At 34.6% G+C, this 14,295-nt stretch overlaps 1 protein-coding gene across 4 annotated transcripts in view; it reads right to left on the bottom strand.

The window, feature by feature from the left end:
* SOX6 (SRY-box 6) overlaps positions 1 to 14,295 on the bottom strand; it is a 358,392-nt gene that overhangs the window by 99,494 nt on the left and 244,603 nt on the right. For 3 of the 4 annotated variants that reach the window (XM_023522157.1, XM_023522158.1, XM_023522159.1), the window contains exons 8-9: positions 9,768 to 9,847; positions 8,171 to 8,293 (exon numbers count right to left, since the gene is read on the bottom strand). In XM_023522157.1, coding sequence (XP_023377925.1) covers positions 8,171 to 8,293; positions 9,768 to 9,847 — 203 coding nt within the window. The remainder of the gene's footprint in view (positions 1 to 8,170; positions 8,294 to 9,767; positions 9,848 to 14,295) is intronic. The other variant, XM_023522160.1, reaches the window with a different exon arrangement.

The following is a 14,295-nucleotide window of genomic DNA, read 5'->3' as shown; positions in this document are numbered from 1 at the left end:
CTGGTGCTATAAGAGAAATACAAAGCAACAAATGAACTCAATGCAATTTACTGGAAATTAAAAATTCTCATTTAAGTCTTTGCTTTACCATATGACCAAGAGAGTGGGGGCCTTGTGAAATTTATTTGACTCTACTTTGCCTCCACATTTTAATCTATTAATAGGAAATACAAATACTTAGTTAAATCCACATTAAATGATTATAAATATCAAGGAACTGGTGTTTATAAAACTGGAAAAGAAGAATGTTAAATTAATTTCTCTCATTTTGACTCAGGATGACTCTACTGATGTCCTCAGTTATAAGGGAGGAATGAAAAAAGGGAATATACAATGATTTTTTTTATCCACACAGCAACCAGTACAAAGTACTGGTATATGTTTAGTATTTGTTATTTACATTTAATTGAGAAAAGAATCAATTATTAGGGCCATTTAGGTTTGAAAGATATGTAAGAGAATCTAGTTATTATCATAATCCTAATAATCTAAAACAGTCAAAGCAAAGCAAGATGATTTCAAATCAGTACAGAGAGCTTAAAACATTAAAAATTTTTCCTGACTTTACAATTCAGATGGATTTGAGCAAACATGCATACGTACAGCACATAAACTTTTCTACAAATAAACAGAGAAGAAGATTGGCAGAATAGTAATAACCATTTGCTAGTTCTACTGGTCAGAAGTTTTGTCCCTTCGCTGGGGCATGTCTATAAGGGGGATCCATCCAACTGCACTTCTCAATCCTTTTTAATCATAATATCATTAAAAATAACTTCAGTTTGAAAAAATGAATATTGTTTAAATGTCCATATTACCCAAAGTGATCTACAGATGTAATGCAATCCTTATCAAAATTCCAATGGAATTTTTTACAGAAATAGGAAAATAATCCTAAAATTCATTTGCAACCACAAAGGCCCTGGATAGTCAAAGCAATCTTGAACAAAAAGAACAGAGCTGGAAGCATCACACTTCCTGATTTCAAATATATTATAAAGCTACAGTAATAAAAACAGTACAACACTGCCATAAAACAGACAGACAGACCAATGAAACAATAGAGGCCCAGAAATAAACCCACACATATACAGTCCAATGATATTTGACAAAGGTAATAAGCATACCCAATGAGGAAAGGACAATTTCTTCAATAAAAGGTGTTGGGAAAACTACCTACATTCAAAATAATAACATTGGACCTTTATCTTAAACCACAAAATGAACTTGAAATGCATTAAAGACTTAAATGTAAGACCTGAAACTTTTGGGTATGTATCCAAAATAACTGAAATCAAGATCTCAAAGAGGTATTTTTCCTCCTATGTTCACTGCAGCATTATTTACAATAGCTAAAGCATAGACGCTACCTAAATGTCCATTGATGGATGAGTGGATATAAAAAAATGTGGTATGTACATAAAACAGAATCTTCTTCAACTTTAAAAAAAAAAAAAAGGAGAAAATCCTGCCATTTGCGACAATATGGATGAATGTGGAAGACATTATGCTAAGTGAAATAAGCCAGATACATAAGGACAAATACTGTGTGATAACATTTATATGAGGGATTTAAAATAGTCAAACTCAGAGAAGCAGAGAGGAGAATGAATGGTGCTTGCCAGGGACTGGAGGAAGGGAAACAGGAGGTATTGGTCAAAGAATACAAAGTTTCACTTATGGAAAATGAATAAGTCCTAAAGATCAAATGAATAGCACAGATCCTATGGTTAACAATATTATATTGTACACTTAAAGACTTACTGAGGGTAAAACTTATCTTAAATGTTCTTATCACACAAAATAACAATAACAACAAAACAATAATAATAATAAAAAAATAATAATAATAATAGGAAGAAACTTTTGGAGGCGATGACTATAACATAGATTGTGGCATGGTTCGGTTATCTCCAAACTCATTCAGCCATATATATTAAATATGTGCAGCTTTTTGTAGGTCAATCATACCTCAATAAAGTGCTTAAAAAATGTTTTTGCCCTGTTCTGTTTTGTTACTTGACATGTCAAAAAACTTCATCATATCTTTTCTGATTTAAATTTCCTAAAGGTTGCATATCTTGACTTATTCTACGGCTGGAAACTGGAGTGAAGCATTTTCTAAAATATTAGAATGTTTTGCTTTCTAGTATTTTTCTTTCTAACCTTCCAATATATCCTTAATCACAACATCTCTCTGATTTTTAAGGTAGCTCATTATAACACATACACATACAGACATATGATACATGGCACCAACCAAATAATACCTCAAAACTCCAGTCTGGTAAAAATTAGAATAAAAATACCAGTCACTATTTTAGAAAATATTGCATTTTACATACAGTCCATTTAAATATAAGTATTCACACACTGGGAGCTCCCTGTTGAGTGTATTAATTTGTGAGGCTGGAGCTAAATGAATGTTGGTGGAAATCTTACATTAGGAAAGATAGAGGACTGCACTGATTTGGTAATTCCAAGGTCCTGTGCTCCTACTGAACCACCTCTGTGAGTATAGCTGAACATTCCATCAATCGAATAACTTAAATACAGTAATTAACAGAGCTGTATAAGAAGAGCTGTACTCTATCACCTTTTAGATATTACCAACTGAAAATCCAATTTCTAAAAGAATATCCAGTTTATTCAATGTTTTAATTTTGTGGATAGCTATAAACTTACTCTGTTTCACTGAATACAATGACAATCCTATTTCCAAACACTAGGGAATGTCTTCACGTTTTGTAGCCTTCTCTGATCTGCCTATATTTCTTTAACCTCCATCAGGACTCTCCTGGTACCTGCCATTTTTCTTAAGAAGACTACCTAGAAATGAAAAGTCGTTTACATGAAATAATGCCTCCTAAAGAGAGAGCACTTGACTGAACATACTCCCCCCCCCCACCAAAAAAAAAGGTTTTCAAAGAGTTTGGGTCCCAGATGGCCCCCCAATAATAAATTCATTAATTCATTCATTTTACCAACTACTGTACCAGGCAAAATTAGGGATTCAACAGTAAATGAAAGAGACAAAAGTCCCTGAATTCAGTGACTTACATTCTAGAGGATTAGTTACCTGTCAGAAGCATTTTAGGCAGCAAAGCTAGAGTAGAATTGACTATTTAATAGGATATTGAAAAGTGTTGTCCTATTCTGATGATTTTTGTGTGTGTGGAAATCTAACATATGCCTCATAATCCCATTCACTATTTACAAAAGCCCTGAGAATAAATATCCCTTTTTGACAATGAACAGACTGTAAAAATAAGGGAATCTGAGTCTAATATAGGACAACATAGCAAGTAAGTAATAGTAGAAACTTTAATCCGAGATATGGATTCCAAAGTGGAGTTTACTCCATTAGTTCCCAGCTCATCCAATCCAAGCTATAACAGTCCTCCCAAGTTCCATCACACTCTTAAAAGTCAAAGGGGGTGAGGGAAGGCTGATTAAGAGAAAAACAAGCATTTCTCCTCAAAGTACAACCCCATAGTTGGCATCCTCAAAACAAGCTTCGAATCAGTGCATTCCTTTTTCTCCATTGGGTAGCCAGTAATAGGTCATTCTAATCAACTCCTTATTCAACTCTCTATTCGAAATCACAACCTATCAAGCCCACCCAGCATAGCTAAGTCACCCTCTCATTCCTCCACAGAACTGAGGCATGTTTACAATTGCAAACAAGAAGACAGGGTATGAGCCAGAGAAAAATATCTAAATACAATACCATAAAGATTCAGGCTGTAACTGAAATAGAGATAGAGTATTCTCAGTGTTGATGGGCACTTCTTCACTTTCCATTTGTAGCATGAAAACTGACAATATCATTTAAATAAAATATGTGTTTGTACTCGCTTTTGCAAAAACTTCAATTGTTCTCCTTCATCTTTGCAAACTTGGCAAGACTTTAATAGTTTCATTTAAGAATAACTTATGGTTGGTGGGGTTTCCTGGTGTTTTAAGGCTCCAATTATACTCCTTTCCTCAGGTTTCCCCCAAACTGTACATAATGTCCATCACATAAAAGTGCAAATGCATTTATATTAATTTTCTTTAATTTTCATATTTAATTCCTTTCATTTAGACTACTATTATCATTATAAGAACTCGTCTGTTAAAATATGTTCCAACCAAAGCTTGGTAGGCTTTGAATGCTCAATAAAAATCATTCTCTGGGGCTAATGAAGACAGAAACTCTGCCTGTAACAATATTAAGTTTGTTTTCTCCAGTGATTCAGAGAAGTGAGCAATCTGTCAGTAATACATTGAGTGAAATTACTTGTCCTGTAGGAATAACTGCTGACAGTCACTTTATCTCAGAGCTGACCCAAACATCTCCCTGCTGACAAACAAATTACTATGTCTAACTTCGAAAAGGTAACTAGCTTGTTTTTAATTTTGATTGGTCTTTCAGGATCCCTTATACATACAGACTCAGTCTCATCCTTCACTGTATTTAAAAAAAAAAAAAAGAAGCAACAAAAGTGTTTTGGGGGGACAGGTTTGAATTAATGAGTAAGAAAAAAAAGTAAAGAAAGAAAAGCCTTATCATTTGGAGCTAAGAAAAAGATCTGTTACTGCTTCTTTCCAAGGCCGTTATGAGATAAAACTGGTAAGTATGTCTACCCAACATTAAGACTGGCAGCGCTGCCAGTGACTGACTGGGTGAGTGAACACATTACCAAGACAGTATTGTAGGAATTAATTTTCTTCAATAAAGTGATTTTTAAGGCTCATATATTTCACAATCTAAACATATGTCACTGTTTCATAAACAAAATAAATGGATTAAAATAATACATTACCAATATGCTGACATGTGGAGATATTTTAATTAGAAATTCTTAAGCTGTGTGATATTTAACTGCTGTATTTGTTAAAGAGAAGCATGCATCATTTAATAAGAAGGCATGAGACAGGTGTATCACTTGGCATGACACGGTACCAGATTGTGTTTAATTTAAGCTACAACTCTGAGGCCACATTACTCCCAGTTAAAGACAAAACGAAACGAAATCATTTTAAGGATCTATCATATTGAAAGTTACCATGTAAGATGAATCAATACACTGAAACCACTTTTTCCTTTTAAAAGAAGTCATTCAGAGTTTGGTTTCTAGGAAAATATTTCTTCAGAAACAACCTAACATCTTAGCTATTTAAAAGCCATATTTACATGACCACCTCATTATACTGGTTCCTCCTCTTCTCCTTACAACTTCCTTGAAGGGCCAATGTTAACATAGCTGAGGAAAGCAAATGGCAACTGATCCTGAAATTTATATGGGTAGAGAATTGGAATAAGTAGCAATATAATATACTGTTTACTGTAGCAAGTGCTCTCTGTTCTCTAAAGGTCAAAAGCACTGTAACCTTAGAGTTACAGTTTCTGATTGTTCCCAGGGTTAAATACATTATCAAAATTAATGGTTTAAGCCCCTCAACCTTCAGATATATAAGTATTCATGACTCCATCTGCTGAACTGTTCAACTAAAAATAGCATTCTTTGGCCTGCTCTCTTCTAATATTGTGCCCCTGAGGCAGAGAGAACCATGCCTCAGATTAGCACAGAAAACAAACAAAAAAAAAAGCAGAAAAAAAAAAAGAAAAAAACTTTCCTGCATCTTCCTTATCTTAAAGAAAGAACTGGCATACACTAATGTAAAGAGGGTATTTTTTCACTTTAAATACCTTTTCTCTACTTGATAACAATATTTCAGGCTTTGAATAACTATAAACGCTGTTAAGATTTACCCAGGCTTATTGACGTTAGAAGTGACGACTTTTGAATGACAAATTTATTGTAATGTCAGATAGGACCAGTTCTGAGCAATGCTGAGGGTGTGTGTGGAGGTGGTGGCATGGTGGCATGGTGGCATGGTGATGGTATGCATGCATTGTGGACTTTTCTTCCTGAGAATTTCTGTTTAGAAATAAAACCAGTTAACATAATTGTAATGCTTCCTTAGTATCAACAGTTTATCATGATCATGATTGTTGACAGAGCTGTGACATTTTAGCTTGTCAAAGGAGCAGAGAAAATCTTAGCTAGAAAAGAACGTAGAGTTTAAAATCAATAAAGCAAGATATTATTAAATATTCTCTCTGCTCTTGCTCAAGATTTAAAATGTTAATGTCTATAGCAGCTTAGATATGAGTATCTACTACGCTGTTCAAAAACATTCCCATAAACATGTTATACCAGAAAACTTTGGGAAACATGCCTTTTCAAACAAGGTCAATCTTTTCTAACCAGTATATCATACAAGCAAACAGAACAAAGCTTCCCTGACATGCAGTGAAAAGTTGCAAAAAATAGAAGCAGGAAAAATAAAAAACCCAGGAAACTCTCAAATCAGCTCAAACTTAAACTACAAAGCTATGAGGGCTCCTGCTTTAATGGGTTTTCTATTATTTAGCCTAATAAAAGTGACAGACATTTGGCATTATGTTGTGCTTCTAGATCAGCATTGCTATAGCAATACCCAGATTTGGCACTCATGTATATGATGTTATGGTTTTGAGAAATCCAACAGAAGCCAGATTTGACAGCATCAGGAACCAGAGATGTTTTTGAGGAAAGAAGTCAACCTAAGTGAAAAACTAGTAAAAGAAAAGACCAGGTAGAAAACTGGATAAGGGAAGGTTTATGGGCTGGAAATCAACACCTCAAGAGAAAATAAAAGTCAAAGAGTAGAGGAAGTCTTGCATTCATGCCAAGGCCACCTGCTTTCACATTCTATCAAGCACTTAAAAGTTTCACAAACTCTCTGTCTTGAGCACGTCAGCTTGCTAACCATCATCACATAGGAAGGCCTGCTGCTAATGTCCAGGTATCTATCTGTTAAGCAGTCAATCCCCAACATGGCAGACTTTCAGAGTGTCTAGAAACATGGCACCTTTTCTACATTCGAAAGAAAGCCTTAGAAAAGAAATCCCTTCTGGCTGTATAGAAGACAACAGATATTCTGACAGTATATGCCTGGTCCTGCCTGGGTGGAAACCCCCTGTGTACCTTTTATATCAAAGGGAAAAGGGAAAAGGGAGGTGGGCAATGAATTCTGGAACTCCTCCTTAGGCAACTTCCAAGGTGGACTTTGATTTTGTCTTCTTTCTTCTTACAAGTGAGCTTTATTATTTTCCAAAAATGCAGATTCAAAAGGCGCAGAGATGTGAAAAGGACCCTTTACTGAGTACATAGTTTTTGATATGTATAGACTAACAGAGCCAATAAGAGCTGAATATACAACTTTGCTAGATGTAATGATTTTCTTTTTTTTTTTAAATCGAATTTCCCATCCTAGTTTAGAATATGAAATTTTAAAAAGTTAATTGTGTGCTTCAGTCTGAGGTAACCTGTCTCCATTTTCTTGGCAACTTTCCAGTATCTGATAGTCCCAGAGGGGGACACCAGTGAGACAGGGGAGGAATTAAGCATGAAATTGTAGAGAGAAGGATTGGGTCCCTATAGAAGAAAAGTACTTGGTTTTTCAAAAGAGCCACATAAGCCACCTTCTGCCAAGTAGTAAGACTATCCCACGAAAATAACAAAGAGCTTTGCTGAAAGTCAAATATGAAAAGAATAACTATAGAAGTTTATGGGGCAAAAGGCAATTTCTGGCCCAAGCACCTATCCCTACTTCAGCCTGAGAAAACTAAACTAGGAAACCTGAGTTAGGTAGAGTTAGGAATCCTGGGTAATAACTCCGACTCCATGAATATAAACCTTGGTTAAATAACTTGACCTCTCTAAACTTCTGTCATTTTGTCTGTACAAGCAGAATTATATTCTATCAACTTTACAGAGTGGTTCTATGGTCAAATGAGATTAAAAAAAAATGTTTAAGTGTTTTTTTTAAACACAGTACAGTACTATACATTAAAAAGTAGAAGAGTAAGAGAAATAAAGATTGTTTTGAAGACATTCGTAATGTAAAGAATTTGCCTAAATATATAGCAATAATCTAATTCAGGGACATCAATTTGAGGTTTGCCTTTCTTTCTGAAAGAAAAGGAGCAAAACTGAGCCTCCTTAGGAGTGAGAAAAAAGGAAAGGTTACATTATAGTGTTTAGGTTGAGTGTTTGCCACTTTTTAAAAAAAGCCTAGAATATGACTGAACAATCCAGTCCCCCACCCAATGAAGCACCCATGGAAGTATTCATACCTCAATCTGTTTGTGGTTGTAAGAGTGGCCACCACCATGTTCAAAGGTGTCCAAACTCCTGCCAAAACGGTCACTTAGGCCCTTTAGCCTTGGGTTAATTTGTGGGTGGGAGACATGACCCTTCTGTTTAGTAGCATATTCAGAAAAAAAAAAAAAAAAAAGACAAAACATACTGTCAGAACTCATGAAATAGAACACATACTTCTAAACCCAGGGTGTTGACCACATCAATGAATAGAAAGTAGAAGGTTTAAGACCCGGATGCTCTTTCATAAAAACTTGGTTATAAGATCAAACAACGGTACTGGTTCTTATTTCTGCCTCTGATTCAAGGATACTGTATAGCATAGCTGTCAGAAAAGGAGAAATAAATTAGATTTCTTATGAGTGAGGTTTCTTTCTAGATTTTACCAACTTCAGTAAGCTTCAGTGTTAGTAGTGGGGAAGCTGAAGGTTTGGAAGAGAAATAGCACTGCTGCTTCTGTTAGTCAAAATTTGTAGTTCTGCTACATAGTCCATAACAAGTAATATCTTTAAGGCTTTCTGAATGAGGCTTATGATAAACAGTTCTCAAAGTACTGAAAATTTTTTATTTGCAGACCCAACTAAAAATGCGCAAAATGGTTTTTTTTGACGATAAAATATTTGTACATTTTTTATGTTCATGTCATATAGGGAATAACAAAGAAGAAATAAAAATGCCTAGCCAGATGCTATTCCTTAGATTATTTAAGAAAACTCAAAAATAATCACAGTAAATTATAAGAATAAAATACTATCTTTTCGCTGTTGAAATTCAAAGTTATTATATATTTTCAAAATATTCAAATTCTAAAGGTTTAACCATTATTTCAATGATACTACCTTTTTGTTAAAATAAATACTCATTTTTAAAGTCAATTTCCCATTAAAGTGGCGTGCTAAAAGAGTATAAAGAGCACCTAGTCCTAATGTAAACCCTTCATTCTACTGTGAAGGAGATAAGGTACAAACGATTTTTTATTCAACTCCCTAAACACTTTCTCCCCAAGTTTAGCTTTTAAGTAAAGAGCGCTTGGTCAGACACCATGCCCACACTTTTGACCTGGCATGAGGAAGAGGATCAGGATGAGGCTGCACATTTTCAGGTGCAATGTGTTTAGATTTTACTAAATAGCTAAAGTAATTTGGTAATAACAACCCCCTATTCTATGAGCTGCAAGAAGGAAAACATCCAAAATTGTTTTCTGTTTTGATGCTTATGTGTAAAAGCTAATCTGGACATAAATGAAGACATGGATGGAAAATTGATAAGGAAAAAGCTAATATAGTCAGTAACAACTAACCATAAAAAAAAAAAAAAGCCTTGTAAAACCATGAATTCATCTGATAGAGAAGATATAGTCATAAGTCATTACATCATTTTTCCTTTAAAAAATATTGAAACTGGCAGTTTTCTCTTCTATTTGCAGTATGGTAAGTACATAAGGTGTTAATCCTTCTAGGCTATGCTTAAAAAATTATTTAACATTCAGGCCATTATTTAGCATACAGCTGGTTAGCAGTTTTCCACTAAAGTTCTGGCTCATGTCCCACATTTTTTTCTTCTGGCACTTACCTGGAGCTGTAAAGGGCTGAGCCCAGAAGCAGCAGCAGCTGCCATTGTTGATGGAATGAACTGTACGGGGTAGTTATCACCTGTCGGAAAGAACAATGCATACAGGTTTAGACAATGCACAGGGAATAGCAGCAGACAAGTACAAACATGGTCCTTGGATTGCCTGAGCTTTACAACACTGCTCTAAGCCCAAACATCTGCAGAAACAAAAGGCTTAGTTGGGCACAGACTTGCAGTGCTGCCTTGGAACTTTTTGTTAACAGATAGCTGGTAGGCAAACTGGCAAAACATGAATGTGATGTTAAAAAATTAAATGTGCAATTCAAGCATGTTCACTCCATTACAAATCTTGTAATACATCATTTTTTTTTAAGTAAAAAAAAAAATCTTAAAGCCAGGCTGACACTCAGTTCACTGAAAAGGCTTTTATATTAGAACAACAAAAAGTTTGGCTTGGTACACAAGGCAGAGCATTCGAGTCCAAGAAAGAGTATGAGCTATTGACCGTCTATAACCCTAAACTTTATTTTATAAAAAATAGGAAAAAAAAATTTTAAAACATCCTTTTCAATTTGATAGGGTGAGAGAGAAGCTAATCTTATCTGCCAACATTCTTTGAAATGCCTGGTATCCCAAAGAGAGAGGAAACCTTATTTTTCTGGATTAACTTCTGGTGGATCCTAGTACAGAATCATGCACACTACGCACTTATCACTTATTCTTTGATGATGATTTCATTAAATAACCATGCATTTTACATGGAACATCTTCATTAAAACTCTGGTAGAGATTGAGCATGGTTCAGCAGAGATCAATGCTACATCTTAATGTGTTTCTGACTCCACACCACTCCTAAATAGGAATGAAGTACTGTCTGTGACCTAAGAACACAGGCTGTGTGCAGTGACCAGGAGAACCAAGAGAAAATGATGAGGAATGTACTGTGATAGTGGTAACTGAAAGCAAAATTAATACTTATGGATAAATTACACAATATCAGTGATTTAATGGAGTATCACTTTGGCTTCAGCTACTTATTTAAAGTCAGTGTTATGTACTATCTCTAGGCTATATTTTAATAGGCTGTTCCTCCACACATTTTTGACATTTATAATAATCATATGGTTTTGCATGAACTTTTCCACACTGAAAGCTGAATGCAATAATGAAGAGACAATATAGAAAGAATCACAGTAATAAAGGTAGTCAACTGGAAAGCAACAAAACCTCTTCTTTCTGCATGGACACTAATACCTGGAGCCTTCCTGATGCCCCTGGTTCCTTGGAACTCATCCTGCTTGCCACATGAAGTGCTACTCAGCTGGACCAATGTAAATGTTAAGTTGCTTTCACTTTTAACAAATTGTTAGCTTCTAATCTACACAGTCTCTTTGCATCATATCCATAATACCTCATCAGACCATTGAGCACAGTGTGTGCTTGTACACAGTCCAGTAACAATTGGCTTCTGATTGCATATGGAGCGCTGCTACAATGCATTCACTAAACTATATTGTGCTGATCTCCTATGGAGTAATGTTCAAAATATCTGATCTTGTTTTTCCCCTTCCATGAGGTTGATTTTGTTTTGCAGTGTTACATGAGCTTTTTAAAAAAGATAACTAGGCCAAATTATTTTTTATAGTAAATGACTGTCGCTTTATGCTTAAATAATTCTACTGATCTTCTTGATATTTAAACTAAATTATCTGATGAAAGAATATCCTAAACTAAGTAAAATAGTATTTCTTTGGTCAATATCTTATCAGGTTAAAAAAATCACAAAGCTATGCTGAATTAATGATGCTTCAAAAATAGGGGGAAAAAATCACCATTCCAACCATCAGCATGGACTGCCTCCCGGAACATTTTAGAGCTATTCTTTCTTTAAATATCATGCATTATTCATACTAACTCTAAACCACAACCCCTCCTCCCTGTAAGTTTAATACCAGTTGCTTTATTTGTACTAAAACATTTTTCATGTCAAACATATTTTAAAAAATCAAACTCTAAAAGAATTCCCTGGGGCACTCCTTTTTTCATAGCTGTCATGCTTCTATGCTATGAAATAGCTGATTTTTTAAAATAGTTTTTGGCTTGCCAGTTAATTTATTACTATCTCTACCACACCCTGTAGTACTCTCCAGCTCACCTGCTGGCTACAAACAGCTTTCTTTTCACCACTGACAAGCATATTTTAAAAACATTCTTAACCTTTCTGCTGGTTTGAATCTCTATATCTAAATATAATCCTTGGAAAGGTATTTCTCCAGAACATATCATTGTATTGATACTAAAAGTAAAAATGAATACATTAGAGCAACAGAGAATATCACCAACAATAATTAGAAGAGAGAAAAAGGAAAAGGCAGGAGAGGAAGAAGATAAGAGCAAAGGAAAGAGAGGGGTTAAAAGCAGAAGGGGAAAATATAAGAGGGAGAGGAATTTAGGGATTGTAAAGTTTCTTTTTTTTTTTTTTTTGGTAACAAAATTACTTGTTCTTCCTCCTCAACCCCCTCTTAATTTTCTCTGTGTAAGAGTCTACCAAGTAAAAGTTCTCAGTGGCTGCCTTGGCAAGGAATCAGTCAACATGTTGTAGCAATTTTTTTCAAATTTGTCTCTGGATTTGAAATGCTTGCGTGAGGACCCATTCTTTTTAAATGTGTACAAAGGAAGATGAAGCCTGTTGGAACAGGCTGGTTTTAGGCACTGCTGTAATCTGGCCTTTGCTACCTCTGGTGTAGGAAGACAACCTCAAAAAGCCAATTTGGGAAATAATATCCATTCCGTAAATCCATTTTTCCAGCCTTCTGGGTTTTCCAACTATTTTTACCTGAAGATTATAGAACAAATAGAAAACAGATTTAAAAACCTATGGAGAAGTTGCCTGACTTTAGTTTCATTTGTCACAATAGGCAACATTCCTTTGGAATGAAAGTAGCTCCACAGCAAGAGTCCTTAGATGAGAGAAGGTATATTTTTTAATTTTCAAGGAAACTGAAATGAAGGCAAAAACTTATTAAGACTTAAATACAGGAGAATCTAGGACCCATTAGACTCAGGCTACCTCTTATAAGAGTACTCCTAGTTTGTGTAATTCAGAAATATATATATTTCACTTTTATTAAAGAGTTCAAAATCTTATGGTAAAATTCTGTCCATTTACTTTGATTCTTCGGAAAGACAAGGGATGGTCTGAGATATTAACTTCAAATATTAACCAACTAAGGAAATCATTTAGAGAGATTGAGAGGAGTAGAAAAGAAAAATACATTAAACTAGGAAGACAGGATTCAAAGATTCTTCAGTAACTGGCTCAAAGTCTCATTCCTCATTTTCTACCCTCCAAAACAGAAGAAAAACTATACTATACATCCCTAACTATCTCGCAGATTATTGTGTAGTGATATTATAGAATGATGGTAAATTATTTGAGTTGCCAAATAACTTATAGATAGATTCCACTGTTGTCATTCTTGCTATAATGTGGAAATATTCCAATCTTTATCACCAATATAAACTTGGACATGCCACACTGCATCTTGTCTAGATGTACGTATTCAGAATAGCAAAATATTACAACTCCTTTATATTCTGAGAGAATGTCATAATCAAGCTGAATTTATCTTTGTGAGACAGCACATTGCATCAAAAATTAGCAGGTAATGGGTGATACACTTAGAATCTTAAAAATGAAACAAAACCTTTCGTTTCTTCTGAGGACAACTGGATAAAATTTGGCAAGAATTATAGTGTATATTGATGAGCTCACCATGCTCTTATTTCTCTTACTAAATTTCTCCTTCTCTATTCATCAAACAATAGATCAATGATGAGAAGAGTCTTGATCGTAGGACTTTTTCTATGAGCATGTGCATTATTTTTCGTACTTTTAAAGAGCTAAGAATCAAGGATCAATCTTAATGCCTTTACTTGTTTCATAAATGCATCCAGACCCTTGACCAATGATATGAAAATCCATGGAATGTGTCACAATAGCAATTAATTAAGTGAAGGTGGATTAACTGATATAAAGTCATCCCATTATAAGAAATCAAATTAAAATAAGAAGTCATAGTTCATGCCTTAATGACAGCTCACCCATGATATAGCCTCCATAGTTAAAGGAGGGCAGAGTTAAAATGATCTCTATAAAACCAGGTTAGTTTACGTGGGTGAATATATTTTCTTCTTGGACCTCAACATTTTCATTTAAAAATGAGAATATGAATCTGAAGAACCATAAATGCTTTAATTTCAAGTAGATAGATTTAATCAAGTTTTCCAGCAACAGTGGTTACACACCTCTGCTTTAATTCTAGAAGAGGTAGAAATGGCTAGCTTTACAAGAAAGCATTTGGATAACTCCGTACATATAAATCTCATTGTTTCCAGAGCAAAAAAAAAGCAGCTAGACTTTTCTTAATATCGTACACACTTTAACCATGTCTGCAAGAGTGTAAAATCTCAAATCAGAAACTTCAATTTAAATTCTATCTCCACTAAGTTAATCAACTTCTTTGAC

Source organism: Pteropus vampyrus, unplaced genomic scaffold (genome assembly GCF_000151845.1).
Source record: "Pteropus vampyrus isolate Shadow unplaced genomic scaffold, Pvam_2.0 Scaffold334, whole genome shotgun sequence".
NCBI classification, from domain to species: Eukaryota; Metazoa; Chordata; class Mammalia; order Chiroptera; family Pteropodidae; genus Pteropus; species Pteropus vampyrus.
Note: the sequence above shows the minus strand (reverse complement) of the source record. Positions and strands in the feature narration are given on the sequence as shown.